At 37.6% G+C, this 26,201-nt stretch overlaps 1 protein-coding gene across 1 annotated transcript in view; it reads right to left on the bottom strand.

The window, feature by feature from the left end:
• The window catches only part of LOC308438465 (uncharacterized protein), a gene marked incomplete at both ends in the record, with an annotated part of 253,517 nt that overhangs the window by 125,555 nt on the left and 101,761 nt on the right, over positions 1-26,201 (bottom strand). The window contains one exon of the mRNA XM_080939852.1: positions 3,392-3,474. Coding sequence (XP_080795978.1) covers positions 3,392-3,474 — 83 coding nt within the window. The remainder of the gene's footprint in view (positions 1-3,391; positions 3,475-26,201) is intronic.

The raw sequence follows: 26,201 nt of genomic DNA, 5'->3' as shown, positions 1-26,201 counted from the left end.
AAGGTTGTAATACAAAGGCTAGTTAGAAAAGGTACTTTGAAGGACAGAAGCCCACAACATTAGAACACTGGATGTTAAATTTATAACAGCTGCCTTAAAACCCATGATCTCTCTCATGCTTTCTGTTGTCATTTGTTAGGGGTGAGTTGTTTGAAATTCCTTGATCTATGCTGATCCACGTTTCAGCATAACTCAGAGTTTATTTTGCAATCGCCACGTTCGGCTTTGAGTTGGCAGGTTGCAGTAACCAGGAACACTATAGAAACCCAGGTGGAGTCAATATGTCATCAAATCCCTGCTGAACCCCACAAGGCTTATTTCTTTATTTAGAATTGATTGGTTTGATTACTTTAAGAACAAAATCCAGTTATGACAGCCATGAATTTGAGACACTTTTTCTTGTGGTCCCTTTTATCTTCCTTACCTTATAGAGCTCTTAAATCAATAAAAATCCTTCAGATCAGATTATTCACAGTGGTGTTCTTAATTACCTCATTGCTAAGGGAGCTGAAGAGTGTCAAAATTCTTGGAGAAAAGATGAGATCTTTGAATCGCCCCATATGGTTATGTAGTCATTTAAATTATGAGTTGATTGCACTTCTTTATGGGTTTCTTGTTATAGTCTATCTTCCCTTATAGGAAACTGAAACGGGACCTGGAGAGGTAACTCACTGACTAAGAGCACTAGCTGTTCTTCCATAAGACCTGGGTTGGATTCCCAGCAGCCCCTTAGCAGGTGACAAGCATCTATATATGATTCTAGTCCTAAGGGATCACAAGGGTACCAGACATGCACATAGGGCAAAGACATAGGGCAAAGACATGCAGAAAATACTCATATACATATATTTAATAAATAAAAATAAAAGAAAACTGAAATGGGTGCCAATACCATCTTGACCTGTGTAAATGCAGGTGTCTTATGCTAGAGAACATTAGTATTGCTTTCTATTTGGTTAGTCTAGTCTATGAATATCTATTCTGTTTCTCTAGGAAACATGACAAAGGTCAGCTTCAGTATATCTTGTTGGCTCTTTCACATCTCCTAGAATGGTAATAATACCACGCTAGATGCTGAAGAAGCAGTTATTAGACCATTTTACCCACATTACAACTAGCAATAATGAATGTCACCTCCAGCTGTGAAGTTATAAAAAAGTGTAGATGAATTTCAAAATTCAAGAAAGTTTTCTAAACCTTTATATTTTCTTTAAAGATTAAATATTTGTATCTATACACTAAATATATTTCAAAAATTATGTCTTGAGAGCATAGGACCCAGGCTGTAGTGAGAAGCCAAACAGACTACCAACAGAAGATGTACATGCACATCCATGCCACGCTTATAGAATATAGGTGTACACAGCCCGTGAATCAAAGACTTAGTCTTAGAATAGAGACACTTGTCTCATACAGATCAGATCTCAGTTTGATAAAAGTCAACCTAGACATACATATACATATGCATCATATACATATACACATACATATGTACAGATTTATAGACATGGATATGGATATAGGTGATATAGATGTAGATGTATAAATTAGATATTGATAGTATAGATAGATAGAGATAGAGAGAGAGATAGAAATAGATGGAGAGAGAGATAGATAGATAGATATATAGGAGCTTCTAATTGTAAGCCTAAATTTTAAAACCAAACAATACTGTTTCTCCTTTTGAAATCCACACCAATGTGTTAACCAAAGACTGTTACAGGAAAGAAAGAATCTTGGGCTTCACAGTTCAGGGTTAAACTTGTCACATTCCATCTAGCAACCAACCCCATTGGGCTTCTCTTTCAGCCTAGCATAGAATAGCCAGCACCCTTGCCTTTTTAGAACCATAAATTGAAATGGTTCTCTGACTTTGATATCTGAAGAACCAACGCTGCTCTTCCCAGTTCAGGATAAGCCTTACTCCTCTGTAGCTGCTCAATGAATATCAATTGTATTTTCAGGTACCACGTGAAAATGAGGTCTATTTAGGAGTCTGGTGTGTCCAAATGATGGGTCATTGTGAAGAGGGTTGTGGCAGGAGGACTGCAAATTTGTAGCCTATCTGGGCAACTTAGAGAGACCTTGTCTCAAAACTAAGTGTGAGGAATGCTGGGCATAGATATGAACAGTAGAGAGCTGAACACTACAGGGTACACCTGAACATTACAGTGCACACCTGAACAGTACAGTGCACACCTGAACAGTACAGTGCACACCTGAACAGTACAATGCACACCTGAACACTACAGTGCACACCTGAACACTACAGTGCACACCTGAACAGTACAGTGCACACCTGAACACTACAGTGCACACCTGAACACTACAGTGCACATCTGAACAGTAAAGTGCACACCTGAACAGTACAATGCACACCTGAACAGTACAGTGCACACCTAAACAGTACAGTGCACACCTGAACAGGACAGTGCACACTTGCTGGGGACAAGTCCTGTGCTTCATTTCGTACTATAAAAAGAAAGACAGAAAAAGGAGGGAGCCGGAGAGAGGAAAGAGAAAAGAGGAAAGGAAAGGGAGGGGAAGAGAGGGGAGGAGAAGGGAAGGGAAGAAAAAGAAAGGAAGAAAGAAAGGAAGGAAGAAAGAAAGAAAGAAAGGAGGAAGGAAGGAAAGAATGAAGGAAGGAAGGGAGGGAGGGAGGAAGGGAAGGAGTGAGGAAAAGCGAGGAAAGAAAGAAGAAAGAAATAGAGAATGGAGGGAAAACAGAAAGAAAAGAAAGTAGAAAAGAAGGAAGAAAATGCTTAATTAAATGTACAAAATCATAAAACAGGGATATTTTGGTTTTTTTATACTGATTTTACTCATGAGCATCTTTCTTTTTTTCTCCTAGTTGCAAAGTTTATTAATAACAGTAAGTATTAGAGCTTTAAGGAAGGTATTAAAAGGCTGATGCCCTAGCAGGCCCATAGATATTTTTCTCCCTGACAAATATCCCTTGTTATGATCACTCTAAGCTGGGGAGGAGAAAATATGTGCGTAACTAAAAGAAGAAAGGATGTGCATTACTTTTCCTAAGCATAATTGAAAAATCAGTATATACGGCTTCTACACTGGTTTAAATATTGTCTATTGTTCTGGAAATACAGAATGATTTACACATTTTCTAATTGTCCTCTTAAGATGGACAGTCACCCAGAGAGATTAATTTAAACTAAACTTCTCAATAGCATAAAGAAGTCTGAATGGAATGTAATAAAACTTTATTGGCTCTGTAGATTTGTCAGACATTAGCGACTTTAGCATACCCCACACTTTAAAACCTGCTTTAAAGAATAAATTACCCTCAACCTGGAAATACATTTTAAGAAATCAGAGCTAATGACCAGTGATTACTGTTTTCATGGTCTTTCTAGCCTAGCCTTCCTCTTACCTTAGCATGTAAGTCATAGGCTTCTTTGAAGAGACACAGATCACAGCCCCTAGAGCAGTGGTCACTTTTATTAGAAGGATTCCCTAGAATTAAAAACAAAGAGATGAAAAAATAGTTTATAGAAATTTTTTACTTTACCCATGATATTATCTTATAACATTGACATGTAAGAGCATATACAAAGCTTAGAAAGTATATAAAAGATGTATGTATATACATATACAATAATAGCTAGAAATGATATAATAGATGAAAAATAGATGGATAGATAGATAGATAGGTATTAATAGGTACTGTTAGCTTAAATGCAATCACAGCATATACTTTTTTATAAAATTCAATTTTTAATTTGAGAAATTAGTAATCTTTCTAATGAATTTATCAGTTCTCTTAAGCTGATTTTTCCCCTTTGTCTCTGTTGTATTGTAGCCAAGTTTTATATCATAGCCAAGGAATTCCTAACTCTACCTGCTCATGTAAGCTGTGGTATGTTTGCCATCCTGTATTTTATACTCCAGGTACACATATACATGAAATCATTCACATAGATATTGATAAAGTACATAAAAGAAAAAAATATTGTCTGACTCTTCTTATATTCCTTCTCACTCAATGGTATCTTATTAAATTCCTTTTAAATCAAAAATTGGAACCTACTCTATTTTTCATAGGTAGCATAGCATCATATCAACATGGAAAAGTAACTTATATAAATATTCTCTTTCAGTGAACATTCACTTATTTATTCCTTATCTATTTTTATTTATCTCTACCCAAGAGATCAAGTCAATAAAATCACCTCAGTGGTGTTTATTTGGAAGAATAGGAAACACAAAGATAGTGTCTGTCTTGAATATTAATAGATGTTGGTAAGTATCTCTTCTTGTCATTTTTAACAGCTTCACTATGTAGTTCAAGTTGCCTTCTTCTTCATTATCATCCTGGCTAATAGGGCTGCAACTGTTGTAATTACATGTAGCAACTACAGTAGCCATCAATAGTTAGACTTTTAAAAGTATACATTGGGCCCCAGGAGATGGACAAGCCACTTCCCATGCTAGAGAGAACACTGCATTTCAAATGTCAGGAATTTGTATACATGTCAGGTAGGCTTGTTTGCCTGCCATCATCAACAACAGACAAGGGACTATTGGGAACAAGCTGACTAGCTAGACTAGTAGCATTGGGGAGTTGTTAGTTAAATTGACAGATTCCACTGGGAAGAATAAGATGGGGGAACCATCAAGAAAGAGTCCCCACATTAATTTTGAGTCTCCATAGGCAATGCATACCTAGGTACAAGCACACACAAATGCAGTCACATAATGGCACCATGCATCCATCCATCTATTCATTCCTACACACACAGACACAAACACACACACACACACACACACACACACACACACACACACACACACACATGAATATTGCTCTACAATGAATTATAGGTGGAAAACCCAATACAAGAAGAGAAACTACATCCTAGTATAAACAAGAAAATACCTAAGCAAGAAAAATAAAAGAAGAAAGACACACAGGCACAATTCTACCTCCAAAAGCAAAAATAGCAGGAAACAGCAACCACTATTTCTTAATATCTGTTAACATAAATGGACTCAATTTCCCAATAAAAAGACATAGGCTATCAGACTGGATACATAAACAAAATCTAGGTTTTTTTCTGCATACAGAAAACTGATCTCAGAGACAAAGACAGAAACTGTCTCAGAGTAAAAGGTTGGGAAAAAAACCTTCCAAGCAAACAACCCCAAGAAGCAAACTGGAGTGGTCATTCTAATGTCAAATAAAGTAGATTTTCAACCGAAAGTTATCAAAAAAGATAGTGAAGGATACTTTTTACTCATTACGGGGAAAATTTGTCAAGAGGAACTCTCAATCCTTAACATATATGCTCCAAATACAAGAGCACCCATATTCATAAAAGAGACCCTACTAAAGGTCAAAAAATACATTGCACTTTACACAAAAATAGTGGGAGACCTCAACACCCTACTCTCATCAATGGACAGATCATGGAAACAGAAACTGCACAAGGATGCAGTGAAACTAGCAGAGGTTATGAACAAATTGGAATTGATAGACATCTACAGAACATTTCATCCGAAAACAAAAGAATCAAACTCATTCTAAGAACCTCACAGCACCTTTTCCAAAATTGACCATATAATCAGTCAAAAAACAAGCCTCAATAGATATAAGAAAATAGAAATCTTCGCATGCATCCTATCAGATCACCATGGTCTAAGGCTGGTCTTTAATAACAACAAAGACAACAAAAAGCCCACATACACATGGAAATTAAAGAATGCTTTATTAAACAATACCATGATCAAAGAAGAAATAAAGAAAGAAATTAAGGATTTTCTAGAATTTAATGAAAATGAAAGCACAACATACCCAAACCTATGGGATTCAAAGAAAGCATCAATGAGAGAAATACTCAGACCTCTGAGTGCTTCCAAAAAGAAACTGGAGAGAGCATACACTAGCAACTTGACAGCACAGTTCAAAGCTCTAGAACAAAAGGAAGCAGATACAGCCAAGAGGAATAGACAGCAAGAAATAATCAAACTCAGAGCAGAAATTGACCAAATAGAAACAAAAAGAACCATTCAAAGAATCAACAAAACCAAGATTTTAACAAATCAATTAACAAGATTGATAAAATCTTAGCCAGACTAACTGGAGGGCAAAGAGAGAGTATCCAAATTAACAAAATCAGAAAGGAAAGTGGAGACATAACAACTGAATCTGAGGAAATACAAGAAATCATCTGATCCTACTACAAAAGCATATACTCAACAAAGCTAGAAAATCAGGAGGAAATGGATGAATGCCTAGATAGATACCAGATACTAAAGTTAATCCAGGACCATGTAAACCATCTAATTAATCCCATAACACCTAAAGAAATAGAAGCAGTCATCAAAAGGCTCACAACCAAAAAAAGCTCAGGTCCATATGGGGTCAGTGCAGAATTCTATCAGACATTCATTGACGACCTAATGCCAATACTCTCCAAACTATTCCACAAAATAGAGTCAAATGGAACACTACCTAACTCATTTTTCGAGGCCACAATAACCATCGTTCCTAAACCACACAAAGATCCTACAAGAAAAGAGAACTTCAGACCAATCTAACTTATGAACATTGATGCAAAAATACTCAATGAAATCCTTGCAAACAGAATACAAGAACACATCAAAATGATTATTCATCATGATCAAGTAGGCTTCATTCCTGGGATGCAGGGAGGGTTTAATATACAGAAATCCATCAATGTAATCCACCATATAAACAAACTCAAAGAAAAAAACCACATAGTAATCTCCCTAGTTGCTCAGAAATTATTTGACAAAATTGCATGTGGATCAATGGAATAGAATAGAAGATCCAGAAATGAGCCCTCAAGTATATGGTCACTTGATTTTTGACAAAGGAGCTGTAAACATTCAGTGGATAAAAGGACAGGCTCTTCAACAAATGGTGTTGGTCCAACTGGCACTCAGCATGCAGAAGAATGAAAATAGACCCTTTCTTATCTCCTTGAGTACAAAGCTCAAGTGCAAGTGTATCAAAGATCTCCACATTAAACAAGGTACACTGAAACTATTAGAAGACAAAATAAGGAAAACCTTAGAACACATAGGAACGGGAAATTTTACTGAACAGAACACCAGTAACTTGTTCTCTAAGGTCAAATATTTATTGTCCTCTTTTGAGCATGTAATGTATACTTTGTATAATCAGAAGTTTCTTACTAACTCCTTTGACAATGTATTTTATAGTAGAGGAATTTTCAAATATTATAAAACACAATTTCTTCTTTTTTTTTATTTAGTTTGCTTTTCTAATTCATATAATCTGATTCTCTGTATTGCTGGTTGGACCACGTTGGTATCATTTCTGTTTTGAACTCTGTCTTAAGGTCTGTATTCTCCTGTGCATCTCAATACAACTCTTGTTTTTTTGTTTTTGTTTTTTTTTTTTACTATGTATAATCAGATATAAACATCAACGTTAGATGTTGCCTGGTGGGTTCCTGACTCTCCACTCCCACCCCCATCTAACCCCCTCATTTCCAACCCACCCAAATTGGTATCTTTTGAAAATTAAGACTTCGACCTGAGTTGTCTAGTATTCCGGGTGTGTAGTCTTTCACTAGAGCGTAGTGAGGAATGACTATGAACTCTTAGGGAAAACTGTCTAGTTCCAATCACTGCCAATCACCCCATGGCTATAACTTGGATGGGGCTTGTTCTGCCTGGGACTTAAACAAGTTTAGTGCATGCTGTCCCAACCACTGTGAGTTTCTGTGACAGCCATTTGGTAGTTGATAGCGTTGTTTGTATTGTAGAATATGTTGACTTTCCCTGCTTTTCACTTATAGGATTTTCACCTCACCCTGGGGATTCACCATCCAAATGTGAAGTTTCTAACACAAGGCTCTATTTCATATTGTTGGTGTTCAGTTTAACCGAGGATGTTTAATGCTCTGAGCCCACTTTTTGTTTAATTTTAAGGAAAGTTTCTGTAATTGGTTTTTAAATTTTTAATCACCAAATCTTTGATAATTCCAAACCATGTGTTTTTATTATATTAACTCCCACCTCTTCCCCCAATTCCTCTCAGACACAGACCCTTTTTCCCACTGTCTTCTTTTAGCTAATACTAGAGAGTCCAATCAGAGGCTCCTTCAAAGTACATTTTTTTGCTTTTTACTCTCCTTTTCCTCCTAAGTCTCTACCACCCAGACAGCAAACTGGGGACCTGACCTGAAGAGATCTGCTTGGCGGCCCAGGTTCTCCCCGTCCCCTACAGTTTACATTGGTTGGTTTCTACCACTGTGTAACACAGTCTCCTCCTTTTACTATTCTGTCCTACTGTCAAACCTTGTCATGTGGCCTTCCAGTTTTGTGTTTGGTTACTTGCTTTTGTTTTGAATGATGACTTCCAGTCTGTGGAAAAATATCTTGAATTTCCCTTATTTCATCTTTAAAGCTGTGAGTCTATCTATATTGCCTTCTTAGACAATTTTCTCTAATCAACTTAATAAGAGAGTCATATCAGAGTCATCTTTATTCACAGTTTTTTTTTCTTACGGTATGCTTTATATTTTCTCATTTCTTTCCATTTCTATTAACTACAATTCTTATTATATATAGTGCAAAAGATGCTGAGTTCTGTTATTTTCCTCTGAAATGTTTTAGTATTTTTTGTCAAAAGCAGTTCATTTACTTGCCTTTGTGTTTAAGCTTTTAGTCTTTAACTTATATCTTACCATAGTGGTCTGTGGAAAAACTCACAAGCTTGCCCAGTCCTGCCTAACTTGGCTGTAACCTGTCTCAAGGAGTAACTGAGTGTCTGCATCTGCTAATGGTCTACAGGCAGTCTAGGTAATGGTAAGGCAGTGTAGGGACAATTTGGAGTAAACTCTCTGGGATGTCACCCTTTATTCACACATGAACGCTTTAGGTACCTTTGCTATTAAATTCAAAATGAGTTATTATCATAACGTCTCCCAGTGGGCTTGACTGCTGCCTGTTCCTATTCTAGAATTGCTACTGTTCCATTCCAGGTCTACATCAGCCACAGGACTCAGCCACTTGGCAAAGCCCACTTTAGTCTAGGTCTGACTGTGTGTTCTTTCACTCTCAGTCCCAGACTAGGAAGGGCTACATGTTGGCACCTCCTTGATGCCAGGTCTGCTCTGCAGGTTCTGGTTTTGTGAGCCTCTCGGAAGGATGAGCTCTTTTTCTAACTCAGAACGCCACTGCTGTGATGACATGTCAGTTGACAGCTGAAATGTGTGCTTGGGTAAAGGGACACATATCACTTGTGAGGATTCACACACGAATATCTCTGCTCTCAAGTGTCATGGCCATGATTCTAGATACCAGAACACTTGGCAGTAGCTTTAATTTTTCTCTGTAGTTTGATAGTGAAAATCCAGCTATCCTACGATAATTAAAACCAGAAATGGAAAAATTGTTTAATATCTTAATTAAAAGATGGAAATGAATACATGTCATTGTCTGGACTACCTATGGTCCATTTGATGTGTTAATAATACAAATGTAGGTTAATTATTTTTGAAAGTCCCCTTTATTTTATGGAGAGACATTCTATTTAATGAGCATGTCCTCCTACATTGAGAAAAAGATAAAATGTTTACAAGTCATACTAACCCGCAGATGCCTTTGGAGTATGTCAGATGGTATCACCCAGACAAAATAAATGAAACAGTCATATTTTTAATAATACATAAGGAACACAAAGAAAACACTTGTCAAAACTGTATAATATTATAGTACTCTCTCTGTATATAAATGCATATCTTTATGAAAGTGTATTTTCTCCCTGCATGCTAATCTTTTTTACTTGGCATGTTTTTTAATGGTTTTTTCCAAATGACCTTTGCAAAATTAATCAAGGATCTGACACTGTCCTTTGGAGAAATACAAAGAAAGAATGCCTCTCATAATAACTTTTGCATAAAAAACAGTCAGAGAATGACAAAACAGAGGAAACATTAATACTGGAGGAAAAATATTAAACCTTGAAAGGGAAGCCCACTGAAAAGCACTCGTCTCTTGTCAGAAACATTTTTATGGGTCTCTGAAATTCCATTTCCCCTTTATTTTCTATCCTATTGTTTTTATTGCTTGAAATCCAACAGATTTTTCAAAACAATTCACTAAGCAAAATTCACCCTGTTTTTCCAAGCACTCTGAGACCGAGAAGCATCTCGAATTAAAGATTAATAAAACATACAGAAAGTAAGTATAAAAATATAAATACAAAGAACGAAGAAATAAAATGCCTGCAATTAGACAAGATGGAAGTCTTGGCAGAAATTAAATTCAGTTGTATTCCATTTCCTATTCTTAGAGAAAATTACAACTGAAGTGGGGCGTTTTCCCCTGTAATTTAAATGTTAAGCTGCCAGATGTGTGTCCCATGCTTCAAGAGGGAAGCTTTGCATTATTTAGCATATTAAGAATCACAGAATTTTAAAAAGGGCTCCCTTATTGCCTGGAGGTTCCAATTAAGTAAACCTTAGCTGGATACATTTAAAACTTGCAATACATGAGATCTGCCTCCTTTTCTGGCCACAGCCAAGCCTCATCTATATAATAAATAAGGAAAATCCTTATGATGACATAATTTTTCTTTTGCTCGAGGAATTAAACATATCTATTATTTTAAGAAGTTTTTAATAGAGGCCAGCAATCTAGAAGACAACTGAAGGTTCAAAATGCTTTTTTAAGAAATCGTCACAAGTTGAGTCTCCTATTTAGGCCAAGCGGTGCATACTTCATAAAGGCAAAGCCACCGTTGATCTCCTTCTTCTCTCTCTCTGCTTCCTCTGTGTTTGCCCAGTTCTAACCTTCTGAGATAAGGAAGTTGTAATGAGCAATAAAGACGCAGTTTTTGAATCAATACTATAGTTTTGTGTTTGTGTGAATGTCTGTCTGTCCATTGATCATGAAGTATCTGATTACACAGCACTAATTACTGGCCCTCGCAGCAGCGTGTAGAAGGAGTTACAGTAGCTAAACTAAAGTCCAGAAGGAGATGGAGGTTCTGGAGGCATACAACATTCATAAATCATAGCCTTAAATACAGCCATTTTTGCCATTTTAGAAAATGTCAAAGGTGTCAACTCTGTCCAAATATACCGCTTAACAGTGACTATTTTAGTAAATTGACTTGAAATGCATTCAGCTAACTGTCAGAAGCACATAATCTAGTTCACAGGACAAATGAACAGTTTAAAGGCCAAAAATAAGAAACAAACTTCAAATTCTTAGCAGTGTGTTCTAATGAGCACGGCTGCAGCCACAGACCCAAGTCCTAGTACTAATGTGTTTATTGGCTTCAAAAATACTGATTACCAATACTGGACATGTGGTGGTTAATATAGCAAACCATTTAAGCTGTCTCAAAACTACAGTCAAACATCTAACTAAAAATTTGCACAGCAAACAAGTTAAGACCTATACAAACACAGAGGTTGACGGCATTCTGTGCTAACAGCATGATTTGATCCAATGAGATTGGGAACTGCCAAGATGCCTCACTTATCAATGTATCAGCATGTGCCACAGTGTTAAGAAGCAAACACACAGACAAATAAACAAGCTTCTTCTCTTGTTTTGTTCTGATTTGTTTTTTCAGGAAGAAAATATGATTAACAGTTGGGGCTGGACAGCTAACTCGGTAGTTAAGAGGAATTGCTGCTCATGCAGAGGAACCAAGTTTAGTTCCCAGCACCCACTGTCAGGTGGCTCACGATCAATTATAACTCCAGCTCCAGGTGACCAAATGCCCTCTTTTGGCCTCTGTTAATATCCACACACTTAAGCAGACATACCTTCCAACACAGACACACACAAATACACACACACACAACACACACACACACACACACACACTATATCTTTAAAATAAAACTAAATTTAAATGGTATAGTTGACAAAAGTATTGACTGTCTAACACCTAAAGTGTTTACTGAATGATAGAATGTATCGAATGTTTTATTAATTATTTTCCTAGAAATGGTGAAAAGGCTTCAATATGTTAATGTAACTAGAAGCAAAAATACAATGAAGTTATTCTTAAGTTCAACTTGTCTAGACCAGCAAGCCCCCATCCATCGCCTGTGGATGGGCATACCAAAGCATACTTGAGTAAGATTTATGAACATCTGCAGTCAGTCAGTTAAGAAGAACACAGTAGATTTTCTACACAAGAGATTTATATTTTTGAAGACATTTGCACATTATTTACTTACCTCAAGTTGTTAATGAACTTCATAGCCAGCAGAGAATGTCTACTAAGATATTACTAATATGTGAATCATGTTCATCCATAAGATTGTACAATACTTATGCTTGCATACCTTTCTTTATAAAATATTGCCATAATATAAGAAAAGGATATACTTTGCTTTTCTCTTTAAAAAATAGCTTTTAAATATTTTTCAATTATACTTATATTAGATAGATTGTACCCTATTATGAAAATCAGTTTTTTCCTCCTTAGTTTTAAAAATATTTTACAGACAATGAAAGAAGTCAGAAATTTCAATGTGTTGTTTGAGAGCTTTCCTATTTACCATCAATTAAAACTTTCATTGAACTTAAAGAAGTCAAAGTTATTTGGAATAATGAATTATTTTAACTACTATTTAAGTTACTATTGATACTAGAAAAACTGAGAGAGGACTAGGTGATGTCTTAGACTGGCACCCCGATTTAGCAAGCTCTATGTATAATGAAGTATGTATCAAGTATTATGGAAATTTGCTAAATAAAGCTGGTCCAACCACTCTGGAAATCAGCCTGGCGGTTCCTCAGAAAACTGGACATAGTACTACCTGAGGACCCAGCTATATCACTCCTGGGAATATGCCCAAAAGATGCTGTAACATACAACTAGGACACATGCTCTACTATGTATTTAGCAACCTTATTCATAATATCCAGAAGCAGGAAAGAACCCAGATGTACTTCAACAGAGGAAGGGATAGAGAAAATATGGTACATTTACACAATGGAGAACTACTCAGCAATTAAAAACAATGACTTCATAAAATTTTTAGGTAAATGGATGGATGTAGAAAATATCCTCAGTGAGGTGACCTTATCACAAAAAGATAAACACACAAGGTATGTACTCACTGATAAGTGGATATTAGCCCAAAAGCCTAGATTACCCAAGATACAATTTAGAGAACACATGAAGCTCAAGAAAAAAGAAGAACAAAGTACAGAAGCTTCAGTCCTTCTTAGAACAGGGAGCAAAAGTATTCTCAAAAGGAAATATGGAGACAGATCTTGGAGCAGAGACTGAAGGAAAGGCCATCCAGACACGGCCCCACCTGGGGATCCATCCCTTATACAGCCACCAAACCCAGACAATATTGCTGATGCCAAAAAGTGCATGCTGACAGGAGCCTGATATAGCTGTCCCCAGAGAGGCTTTGCCAGAACATAACAAATACAGAGGCAGATGCTTGCAGCCAACCACAGAACTGAAAATGGAGGAGTTAGAGAAAGAACGGAGGAACTGACGGGGTTTGTAACCCATTAAGAACAACAATACCAACTAACCAGAGCTCCCAGGGATTAAACCACTATCCAAAGAGTAGACCCATGACTTCAGCTGCACATGTAGCAGAGGATGGCCTTGTTTGGGCATCAGTGGTAGGAGAAGCCCTTGTTCCTGCCAAGGCTCAATGCCTCAGTGTAGGGGAGTGTCAGGGCGGGGAGGTAGGAGGGGGTTGGTGAGTGGGTGAATACTGTCACAGAAGCAGGTAAGTGATACGGAGGGGAATCCAGAAAAGGTGATAACATTTGAAATGTAAATAAAATATATCCAATAAAAAATAAAAAAGAAAGAAATCTGCTAAATAACAACAGGTGGCTTCATGAGCACCTTAAGTACTCAACCTCATGTGGCCAACATATGAACTTGTATGATCACAGCAAACTTGAATTATCCGTCAAAATGAAAAGACAGAAGGAAAGTTGTTCTGCAGTCAACAATTAAACAATACTCTTAGAAATAATCTGTAAACCAAAGAGTCACTGCCATCTTCCTCGTTCAAGAGAAGTTGCACTGAGTCCTTGGCCAGAAGACTTAGGATCCTGTCTGATTCTCTCCCTTCCTGCTATTTGAGACATTTCTCTCACAAAACAACCATAAAGGATCCAACTACAAGTATCTAACATAAATAGCTCTTAGCATGAGTACAGAGAAAACCCAGTCATATAAACTAGGTGGCTCATCCACAGAAACTCTTCATCCTTTTAAGCTTTCACAGAAACTCCCCAGTAGGAAGCCAAGAAGCAAACTGAGACATTCACATTGAAATAATTCAGTATTATTCAAGTTCTGGCTATAAAATGTTCCTAGTCACAAATTTATGTGATAATCATCATTAAAGGGTGAAAGAGAAAGCACATTCTCAGATGAAGGAAAACTGAGGACAAGTGTCACTATAATATCTTCCCTCAGAGAGCTACTAAAACAAAGAAAGGCAAGGTGATGGAACCATGAAGTTTCTGGAAAAGGATAAAAGAAAAACAAGATATTCAGGATTTAGCAAATACACATGCATTTGCCTTCAAGCTCTCATGAGCTTCAGAAATCATATTTGTTGATCAAAACAAAATTTATAATCCACATGTTTTTAAGAAAACGATATTTTCAAGAGAGTAAGAGTACAAGACCTAGAGTGGAAAAAGGTATACGCTACTGACTCAAGATGGGAAAACACAGACAGGCAAAAGTGATGTCATACGTGCACACCATCATGTGATTGCTGATGACAGGAAACGAGTCGTACAAGCATTATACAAGCGTCACAGAATGTAGTTGCAGAACTAAGTTGAGGTAGAAGACATTAGTAGATACAATCTTGTGGGTAGAACCACTGCTCTGCTGTTGAAAAAAGGATTGTAACTCAGCACATGATAGAATCTCTAACAATGGAACCAATAGGAAGACCAAACAAAGAGACAGACCCCCAGACTATAAGCACGCTAGGATAGAATCCTAGTCAGTGTTCAATAAAGAGAAGCCAGTGGAAGAGAACAACAGCAGAAAGAACAAGAAAACAAAACTTAAAGTGCCAGACTCTATCATACTAATAATTATCTTAAATGTAGGGTCTGACTACTTCAATTAAAAGAAAGATAATTGCAAAATGAGCTTTTGAAAGCCACCCTGATTATGTAATAGTTATTATTACATAATAGTGATTATTCAATGGAATAAATCAAAGTAAAATTGAAAAAAATCAATTATTTAGTCACTAATTTTAAAAAAAAGTCAGGATTGACTAATATAAGATAAAGAAGACTTCAGAGCAAAAATAGATTGTTACATGTGAAGAACATTATATAACAAGCCAATTATCAGTGCACCAGTAAGATGTTACTGTCTCGAGAATTTATGGACAAATAATGGACCTTCAACAATCACTATACAAAAATCAGACTGAAGAGAGAATGAATTATCAACTATAGTTAAGTAATTTAACCCTCCCTCCCCCCAGATGATTGAATTACAGAATGAGCAAACAACAAGAAAGATAAAGTTGATCTGAAAAAGTAGCCAATAGACAGAATCTATGCACATACACACAGAATCTATGCACATACACACATATGTAAATCAGTCTCCACTAAGTACCCATCAATAATTTACCACGAAGTAAGCCTAATAACATTTAGAAGAAATGAAGTCATACAGAATTTGTTCCATGGCTATTGTGAGGCTAAACTAGTGATCAAAAACTGAAAGGTAAAAAGGAAAAAAAAAAAAAAAATGTGAGCACCTAGCAGCTAAACAGCACAATTCTAAATAACCTTTCGTTTAAAGAAAAAGTCTCAACAAAAATTAAAGAAAAATTTATATTAATGTCATAAGAAGAAGCCATGCTGAGAAAAAAAATTATAGCACTAAACATTTGCATTGGAAATGAAGAAAAGTCAGTCATCCAAGGTTCAAAATGATGATCAGCAACAAAAATATCCAAAGCAAAAAGAAGGATCAAAGTGGCTGTAATATGAATATAAATTAATAAATATGAAATCAAGGGAAAGTCAGAAACAATAGAACAAAAACTGGTTCTTTGAGAACAATACAGTTGATAAACTAGAGGAGATACAGGTCCCAAATGCCAGGAAGGAAATGAAGCCACTGAAACGAAGTTAAAGAAATGTCTCTAACAGTGCCTTGCCCACACCTTCAGTGACTAAGGAAAAATAGAACAATTCCCATGTATCACACATGGCAGCACTTGGTTATGACAGATACTTCTTTGACTGTTTTTTGTTTTTTTTTTTTTTGATGTTGGGCATCTCTGTGTAGTTTTGGCTCTCCTTAGACTTGCTATGTAGCTCAAGAAGGCCTGGCATAAACCAATATTTAGAACAGTCCTGTAACCATTTTTTAAAAAGTCGAATTAGTAACATAAAACATCAGGCTCATCTAATTTTCTTGAAATTCTGAATATCACAAATCTTACAAAAGTCAGTCAGTTTTAGTGGCTCTGTGACAGTGCTGGCATAAACAACTTAGATGTGGAGGGCTCACCTTAGCTCATGGTTTCCGAGGTCTTAGTGCTTAGTCATTTGGTACCACGGACTCTTAAAGAATCATGACAGACAAATTGTATAGCAGAGAAGCATCTTCACCTCCTTGCTCATGTGGAAGCAGAGATAAAACCAGAGCATAAAACACCTTCAAAGGTACAAGGCACACCTACTGTAATATCATACCCCCATCTTTGACCAAGCTCCTCAGTTTCCACTGCCTCCCATAGTTTCATCAACTGAAGACTAAACAGTCAGCATCTGAGCCAGTGAGAGACTCTTAACGTTTAACCTGCACAATCTGTTCTGCAAAGTTGAGGGAGGCATATTTACTAACTTGTTTTAAACAGCTACTATAATCTTAACATCAAAAGCAGACAAAGGAAAGACATAATAAAAGGCAGCGGATCAGTATCACTAAGTAAGACTAGCAGGAAACAGTCCTCTGCAGATTGAATCTGAGAAAATTGAAATCAACACCATATGAAAAGAAAATATGAATGAAGAAACTGGAGTTTATTTTACATATGCAATGTTCATTCAGATGTTTAAATTTTTCATCCTTAGTGGTCTCACTTACACAAATCATATGAGTGTATTTATTCAACAGTACCAAATTTTATGGAATTCAAAACTCATTTGTGGTGCCCGGAAATGCTTCCTTTTGATTAGAAAGGAATAATTAAAAACCAAGAAAAACTTGAATGCTTAACTTGTTTTAAAAAAAAAGAAAGAAAGAAAACAGGAAAGCATTTGAGAGGCGTCTTACTGATAAACTTTTTGCTGTGAAGGGTTGAGTGTCTGACCATCATTCATCCCCAGCACCTGCGTGACAAATCTGAGCATGGTGGCACATGCCTGGACTGAGGGATGCAGAGAAGGGAAGCAGAGAGGGTCCCAGCAAGCCAGTCTAGCTGAAACAGCAAGTTCCCATTCCAATGAGAGATCCTGTCTCACCAAACAGGATGGGAGCAATAGATGGAGACAGAAAGACGCCCAACTTTGGCCTTTATATGCAATATGCAACAGGCAATTGCATGTGTGTCCCGCGCCACCGTCTCGCCAGCAAGAACGGACGAGGTACACAAAGATCCTTCTGCAGCAAAACTTTAATGGAGAAAGACGCCGAAGGTCGGAAAAGCACCCAGTTTTATACCCCTGAGGGAGGCGGGGGAAGCGTGTCTCTACCTGATTGGCTGCTCGCTGGTGGTCTGATGATTATGCCCGGAGATGGGCGGTGACTTTGGCTTGCCTTGCTCTTCGCGAATGCACTTTTAGGTTGTTTATCAGTTTTAGCTGACTCACGGCCCCGGAGGCCAGCGCCATCTCTGCAGGGCATTGGCTGCAGCCCCTTACACATTTGTGCACACATGCATGCACTACACACACACACATAGCTACACATACACAACAAAGACATTTTCTCTCTGCTACTGTTAATGGAGTGTTGGAACTTCTGGAAGTAATGAGTATTTGACAGTGACGTGAGGGTATAGGCATATAGATTGTAGAAAAATGTAAATTATTATATTAGATGAAAACATGCTACTGAACATACAATTCCAAGTAATGGGGCTGGAGAGATGTCTTGGTAGGTAAAAGTATTGATTCTCTTGCAGAGGGCCTCAGTGTAATTCTCAGTACCAATACTGTGCAACTTACAACCAGCCACCCGTTCACCTGGATTCACTCTACAACCAGGGGACTGGACACCTTTTTCTGGTTCTTGATGGCACCGGCATTGATGTGCAATGATATTTACATATAAGCATAATGGGAAAAGTCTTCCATGAACATCCATAAAATGTTATGGAAAAATAACACAAATAGAGTCACATTTCTATATGCTAGCAATGCACTTGTTAAAACCAGAATGAAAATGTAGAACAATTTACAGTTATGACACAGAAAATAAAGTACTTAGGTTCGGAGCTTCCCAAAAAATGTACAGAATTTTTAGACTGGAAATTACAACATGTTAATTCTTTTATTTAAACGCATCATGCTGAACTAAAAGAAAAAAAAAATAATGGTTGACATCATCTCAACAAAGGAAAGTGAATGAGAGAAATCACTGTCCCCAGTCTCCAGCTCAGTGGCTCAGCTATGACAATTGAGGCTGTGGAGTGAGCAAAGAGAGAGGCAGGTCATGAAGTGAGTGGGTGAAGTAGTAGGAAGTCTACAGAACTGTGACCAACTGCTAATCTTTACAACAGATATGGACCAATTTGATGGGAGATAGATGATTTTGAACTAATGGTATTGGGAGAATTTGATATTTTCTTGGTGAAAGAACTGAGCCAAGCATCACTCCACATATATAACACCCTAAAAATATACTTGCACTTAAAAGATAGAAAGTTGGACTATTCAGTTATTAAAACCAACAACTTCACGAAATTCCTAGGCAAATGGATGGAATCTGAAGCTATCATCCAGAGTGAAGTAACACAGTCACAAAAGAACACTCATGATATAATATATACTAGCCCCCAAATCTCAGAATACCCCAGAAATGATTCACAGAACTTATGAGCACCTTCATGGAGGCAATGGGAGAAGGAGGAGGGGTGGGATTGGGGAAAGGGGATAACATCTGAATGTAGATGCAGAGAATATGCAATAAAAAATAAGGATAGTTCTCAAAAACTAGGGCTAACCAAATATTTGACTTGATACACAACATAGGATCCATAAAAGGAGAAAGTAATGAATTGGAAATTTTTCATCCTATGATGAGTGGGAGGGAGCAACAGGGGAGTGACCTGAAGCTGGGTGACCAGATAGCTTGTCATTCACAGCAATAAGCAAGAGTCTCTCTCTGAAATAAGGCAGAAGACAAGGAAAATACCTGAGGTTGCTCTCTGGCCTCCATAAGCCAACATTTGTACACAGAAACATAAGACAGACTTAAGAAAATATATGAAAGATTAGTTAATGAGCCACCTACTCGTGTGAATTCTCAGTTTCATTTATCTTTTGGAGAAAAATGGGACTGACCAAAGGAGATGCCACCTTCTGGGGCTTGCAGCAAGAGCCTGAAATAAAAGCTCGTGACCCCAACTGTAGTGACTGGGATTCACATTAGATTGGCAGCCACTCTGTCATGACTCCGCAGACAGTCCTGGTTTTGTTCATCATGACTCGTGTGTTAGTAAAAGTAGGCAGAAAGTATATTTTATCCCTTCAACTTCCATCTGCGTTCAGCTCTCAGTACTCCTGGGAGTCTCAGATTAAATAGTGAGGACAGAGATAAGTGGGTCCCATCAAAGTGTCACCGTTACTCTGCTTAAACCGTGACTCCCAAGGCTATTTCAGAGTGCTCTCATTTTCTTACCCTGATAGGTCAATCACAGTGGTTCATACTTAGCCCAGATTGAGGGGTGTGATTCCCCATCAATACTCAATTGTGTGTATACCATTTTAGACATTTGTCTAATTCTGAGGTACAGATTAAGTTAGAGAAACTGACCAATGACAGATGATATTTTCAGGAAGGTATATATTTATGAGTGACTACTGAGTATATATTTACATATGAGATATATACACATACACATATACATACATATACATATACATAATGCTTGCTCAGTGAACAGTCTATCTGAAAAGATTAAGGAACATACATATCACACATATACCTATATACCATAAAACAGACTCAGAGAGCCGAGTTAAAAGTAAGGTATTGTTAAGAGTGCTCTTAGGAAGTATTTGTCCTGAAAAATATTTCCAAATATTCAAACACATGCCACCTAAGAAGCCTTCAGTGGGCGCAGGCGCGATGAATGATCCTGGCTCTCCCCACTACCTGGGTGCATTTCAGGCTCTACCACTTTGGCTCCTGCAGATATGCTCTGCCATTTTAACTTTGGTAGAATTGCCTTGCAATCTCTCTCTCTCTCAGAACATAACCTGTCATTAAATGATGTGTGGCTGTGCTTTTGAAACTGAATCCCTTCCTCACTCCTGAATACGGATAATCTGAGGTGTTTGAGAATGCTCTGGGACCAGCACAAGAAAAAAAAAATGCCAAATCAGTGTGGTTGACCACCTAGCTCTTAGCTCTTGTGTTATTCTACTGGACTGTTTGATAAACATGGAGAATTCATCAGGCCACACAAAACACTGAGCATAGGCATGGGCCTGAAATCTCAAGCTCTGGTGCGCCACGGTTCGAACCCACAAACTAATTGCACATGCATAACACACACACTCATGAACTGAAGTAGGCTAGCAAACATTGCTTTGCGTCTTCAACCTTTATTTTTTTCACAATTTGCTTGTGATACGACTGTTTTTATTTCCATCTCCACTTTTAAAATCAGCAATATGCATACACACACACACACACACACACACACACACACACACACACAGAGGTGGTGTGCACAGCAGGGGGGGGCAATTTCTAAGGTAACTTCCCTACAATGTTTTGACTCCTTGAACAGCAACAGATCAGTGGGTACTGCTCTCCACAGAGTGTAACCTGCTGGAAACATTTTAAGCCCATCTCTCTGTACCCCACATCATTCTGACACTCTTCATCCCTCCTTTCTTGGCATTAACTACTTCCCCATTTCCTTTACATCAGTGGGAACACTTCCTGTATGGGTGTCGGGATCTCAAGAGGGGTCAGAGGCTGCCCTGCAGAGGAAATGACAAACTGTGAAAAGGAAAAGAGCAATTCCTTCCACATGTTCCCTCCTCCCAGGAGCAGCGAGGGGCTGTCAGCTAGCATCACTGTGGGCCCAGGCAGGACTCTGCATCACTGTCCTGTCAAAACCAATCTGCAGACCTGCATGGCTGTTTAAAGCTTTCTCAGTTCCACTGGGTTTCAGACATGACTTTCAGATAGAAGTGGATCAAACAAGATTAAATGTTGTAATTGATTCTGAGGGATGGTCTGGCACCCCAGAAAATAAGCTCAAGATGAAAACAAATTAAGATGCTTTCCTTTCTGACAAAATCTGCTAATAGTTAGAGAGTTACAGGCTGCCATTAACAGTGAGAAGACTAATCTTAACTAAGCCTGTTGAGGAATTCCAGTGTTACAGGTACAGGGAGAATTATTCTGCTTGTAAATAAAGCTAAAAGGTGACAAACTCAGGGCTAAAGGAAAGCAAGATGTAGGGAAAGAAACACACACTAGAGGATGTACAGGGAAGATAGGAGAAAAATTTAGAAATTTCTACATTTTTATAATGATCTCAATTAAATAATGCTAACACTTTTCTATGACTTATACTATTTTATGCATTTCCATATCTTCTGTAAAGTCATTTAAAATGCAGGTAATTAGCTCTTTATGCAGATTAATCATTTTGATACATTCTGTGGTTCCCTGAAGCTCAGTTTTGTGCTCAGATGAAGGATTTGGGTATATCTGAAAACACCACCAACAAATTTTAAAGACCAAATGCCACAGAGTCTAACATTTGCTTCAGAGTTTCCACAAATGGTGATTTTCAAGAAGTCACTGGAAATTCTTCAAATTATGCCTATAATCTGTACAGGTGCTCATTCTTCGAAAGTGGTTATGGGACACAATTGGTTGAGTGTTTGCCTAGCAAACATGAAGCCTTAAATTGAATCTGGAGCACCATTTAAATCACAGTCTGTGTACTCAGAAGGCGTGGAGTAGGAGAATCAGAAGCAGAAGGTCATCTTCATAGTGAGCTTAAGACCAGCCTAACCAGCTTTAGAATACTGTTTCAAAACAAACAAAGACTGGACAAAAGTGTCTCTAAACTAGTTCATATGGAGATGATTAAGGATGTGAACATTGAAGAAATCACAAGATGATTTGATACACAAATTAGAATGAGTTCTCAAAAACTTGTGAAAACTTGGTGCTCCTATAGTTTGACATACAGAAGAGACAGTGTGGCCATTCTGGAGAAAGGAAGTTTCTTACAGAGTTAGACCTGCTATTTCACAATGATTCTACTGTAGTCAGTAGCAAACTGAGGTTTGCAACAAAATCTTTGATGCTAACTCCATACTGCCTTACCTACTGCCACAGTGTAATTGGTAAATGGAAGCAAGTATTATGTACTTTAGAATGGATTAATTCATTCATGCATTTTGCTCTGATCCAATAGGTATAATATAGTTTGCCAACCTAGATAAGTCAAATGGTCTTGTACAATTCCATCCCCTATAGAACATTCATAACACCCTCATTTATAAAGACATGCACTGAGAGAAACATACACATCTGCCTCCATTTTGCCTCATCTTCTACTTTCCTGAACCTTTCCCCACCCACCTCTGTTCTGTCCAATCACGTACTGCCTTAACTTAAACCTACACATCATCCTTTTTATTTACTTTAAGGGAAAAAATAACTTTACCTTTAAATACAAGTTGTGTGTAACTATTACCACTTGAAAATATTCTAAATGACTATGTTTTCTCAAAGTTAATTAGCTTGGGTAGGCTATAAAACTAAATCAGTCTTCATCTCTATCAGAAATCTGAGAATGGCCAAATATCTAAAAACTCAGGAAGCATAATACGGTTTCCAGAGCTGAGAGAGATTGTAAAGGCAAATCTCCACTAGCAGTCAACTGGTAGCAACAGCCTTCTGGCCCAGGATCACTGACAGACTTGGAAATGCAGAAATCTTGAAGAACTGATAATTTTGGCTCAGCAAAGAATTTCAGTTGAGTATTCTGCATAATGTGTTCCTTTCTGGATATATTCGGTAGATGAAGTAGGCAGTTTCTGCCCAGTGGCTATCTAGCCACAATATATAGCTCACCTAGAGGTAGAGATTCACAGTATCTTTGTTAAATTCACCCAAGGGGAACTGTAAGATGTAGCTATGTCTCAACAAAAGATTAATAACATTAAATGTCATAATTAATGGATTTCTGGCATTTTTGAAAACCATCTAAAATAAAAAGCACTTCTGAACTGTTAAGCCTTGACTACTCTTGGCCATTTTAAATTGAAATATCTCAAAACACCCTTTCAATTGACTCAGAACCAAGAATTTTCTATGTGGCCCTTAACTAGCATTATTTAATCAACTCAAAAACAGTGTATAATCCAGTTATAGGACTGGGTCTAAGCCTTGCATTCCCAAATGTATTGTATAGGTACAATACCTACATGAAAGCAATGATACTAATTACAATTTTAAATCAATGAGAAATTATACCACTAAAAACCTTACACCTGTATCAAATAAATTCTATACCAGTGTAAAGATTATAATGTCAACTTTGTATCAATTAGAAAGATTTCTACCAGTGTAAGACGATTTTACCTTAGTTACCAAATGAAGATTATGGCTGTATAGATTAATCTGGCTAATTCCTCCCTGTTAAGTTATGACCATTTCTAAATTATTCATAAAAACAACCTTACAATATCCACCTTCACCCCCCAAAATCCAAAGAATGAGGACAATGACTTTTCATACCTCCTTCAACAGAATATATGGGCAGGAACTCAGTCATCAAGGCAGGAATCTGGTGCAGGAGCTGATGCAGAGGCCATAAAGGGTGATGCTTACTGGCTTGCTTCCCCTGGTCTGCTCAACCTGCTTTCTTAAAGAACACATGACCATAAGCTTAGCACCACCCAGTCTGGGCTGGGCCTTCCCCTATTGTTCTCTAATAGAGAAAATGTTTTACAGCTGGATGTCATGGAGGTATTTCCTCAACTAAGGCTCCTTCCATTCTGATGCCTCTAGCTTGTGTAGAGTTAATACATGAAAACAGCCAGTAGAGTTTGGTTTTGGTTTTCTTTTTGGGATGGGTTTCTTGTAACTCAGGGTGGTCTCAACCCTACTCTGTAACCATGGCTAGTTCTGAGTTCTTGATCCTCCTTTCTCTTTCTCCTTCAGTATGTGGGATTATAGGTATATGCTACCATGCCAAGGAACCTTCCTTCTTTCTTAGCTTGGAATCCACCAATGTCAAGCACCTGACCCTAGAAAACCATACTCACTGGATCTGAGCAGAGCTCAGGTGCCAATGTGTATTAACAGCACCATAAAATAATATGTGAAACAATTAGTTGTTTCATTAAGTTTGTTAAACTGTACTGGAATGCAAATGTCTACTTGGTATAAATCAAGTTTTTACATGATTTAATGCCACTGGGGCTGTTTTTGACTGTGACAACCCTCCAATTTCAGCCAGCTTGAGTGGCCTGTTTGGATGCTGAAAGCCTAAACCCTATCATGCAAAGTATGAGATGCACAGTGGGATACATATGTTCCAGGACTGGTGAGGAGATTAAACACTGAAAAAATCCAGTCAAAGTTAAAACTGTTCTGTAGCAAGTGAATTTTAGAGACTAGAGTGCTGGTGTGGCTCTTCTTGACCACACAACTGACTGTTGCTTGGGCACCATGCTGTTGTCCACTGTCAAGAAAGGGAACTATGCTGTCTACTACCATGAGTCTGAGAAAATGTTCTAATACAGTGCTTCACAGATAATTCCTACTGAATGTGTATTGTTTCTTTGACATTGTAAGCTGCAAAAAAAAAATCTTAATTCCGTTCTTTAAATGTCAAAGAATCTACTATAATTGACAATAGTTCTTTGTTTTCTCTTCTAACTGATATCATTTACAAGAATTGACAGGGAGGTAGTGAGAAGGAACAAGGGAGGGAGAGGGAGAGAGGGGAAGAGGGTAAAGGGAGGAAGGGATGGAGGGAGGGAGAGAGAGAGAGAAAGCGAGAGAGAGAGAGAGAGAGAGAATCAGTTTTCTTGCACAGTATTCTCGAGGGCTGGAGCCTATTGAGACATAGTACAAATAACTTGTTGGCAACATACATTTCTCACAATTGTTCCCTCATCTTACTACTAAATAGTTATTTAGTCAGCTACACTTGCGTCTTTCCAGGTCTGGATCCCCCCCCCACCCCCCAAAATGGTTTTCTGACCTTGATGAAAAGGATGCTCAAAGAACCTACCCATCCTCCTGACCATGTGTCCATGTTTGTAACATAATGGAGCAGATGGGCCCAAGTAAACCTCTGAAGGTACTTTTGGCTTATAACTGCATTTAGATTTTGGCAGTGTGGTTGTTCACTGTGAGCGCACAATAAGATCCTCTTGAATTCAGTATCATCAAACATCCATAAACTTTTCTATAAACTATTGTTCTTGCAAAACATCCCTGTATAAAACAAAATTATCAAACACAATCACCATTTCCCTAGTGGTCACCCTAAACTAAAAAAAAAAATAAATAAATAACTTGGAAGAAGACAGTCATAAGTTTTACCATAGATATTTTCTTCCAGCCTTTTATAAATATTTTCTGTTCCTAGGCATAGCTCATCGTAACGATGTTGATCCACCATCAACCATGGACTGAGTCCAAAATCCCCTTAGGAGAAAGTGTGTACACAAGCACACTTACAAGGAAACATGAAAGCCACTTTTTTTGTGTGTGATTTGCGGACAGTATAGTAAATTTGACAGATTATCTTCGGAGCCTACAGATGTAGAACGGCTTGTAGAAGATCATAAACAGTTTTCAGAGAGATACTTTGCAGTCATGAACATAACACGTGGTTCTTCCTTCCCCGTGTTTCCTTCCTTTACATGTAAATATCCAGAAAGTCATCAAGCCAGAGTTTAAGAAACTTTTAATTTGAAAAGAGTTACCACATGTTAAGTACGTTTACCAATTATTCAGTTTC

This window comes from Micromys minutus (genome assembly GCF_963924665.1).
Source record: "Micromys minutus genome assembly, chromosome: 1".
NCBI classification, from domain to species: domain Eukaryota; kingdom Metazoa; phylum Chordata; class Mammalia; order Rodentia; family Muridae; genus Micromys; species Micromys minutus.
The sequence above is the reverse complement of the archived record's forward strand: the minus strand, read 5'-3'. Positions and strand labels throughout refer to the sequence as shown.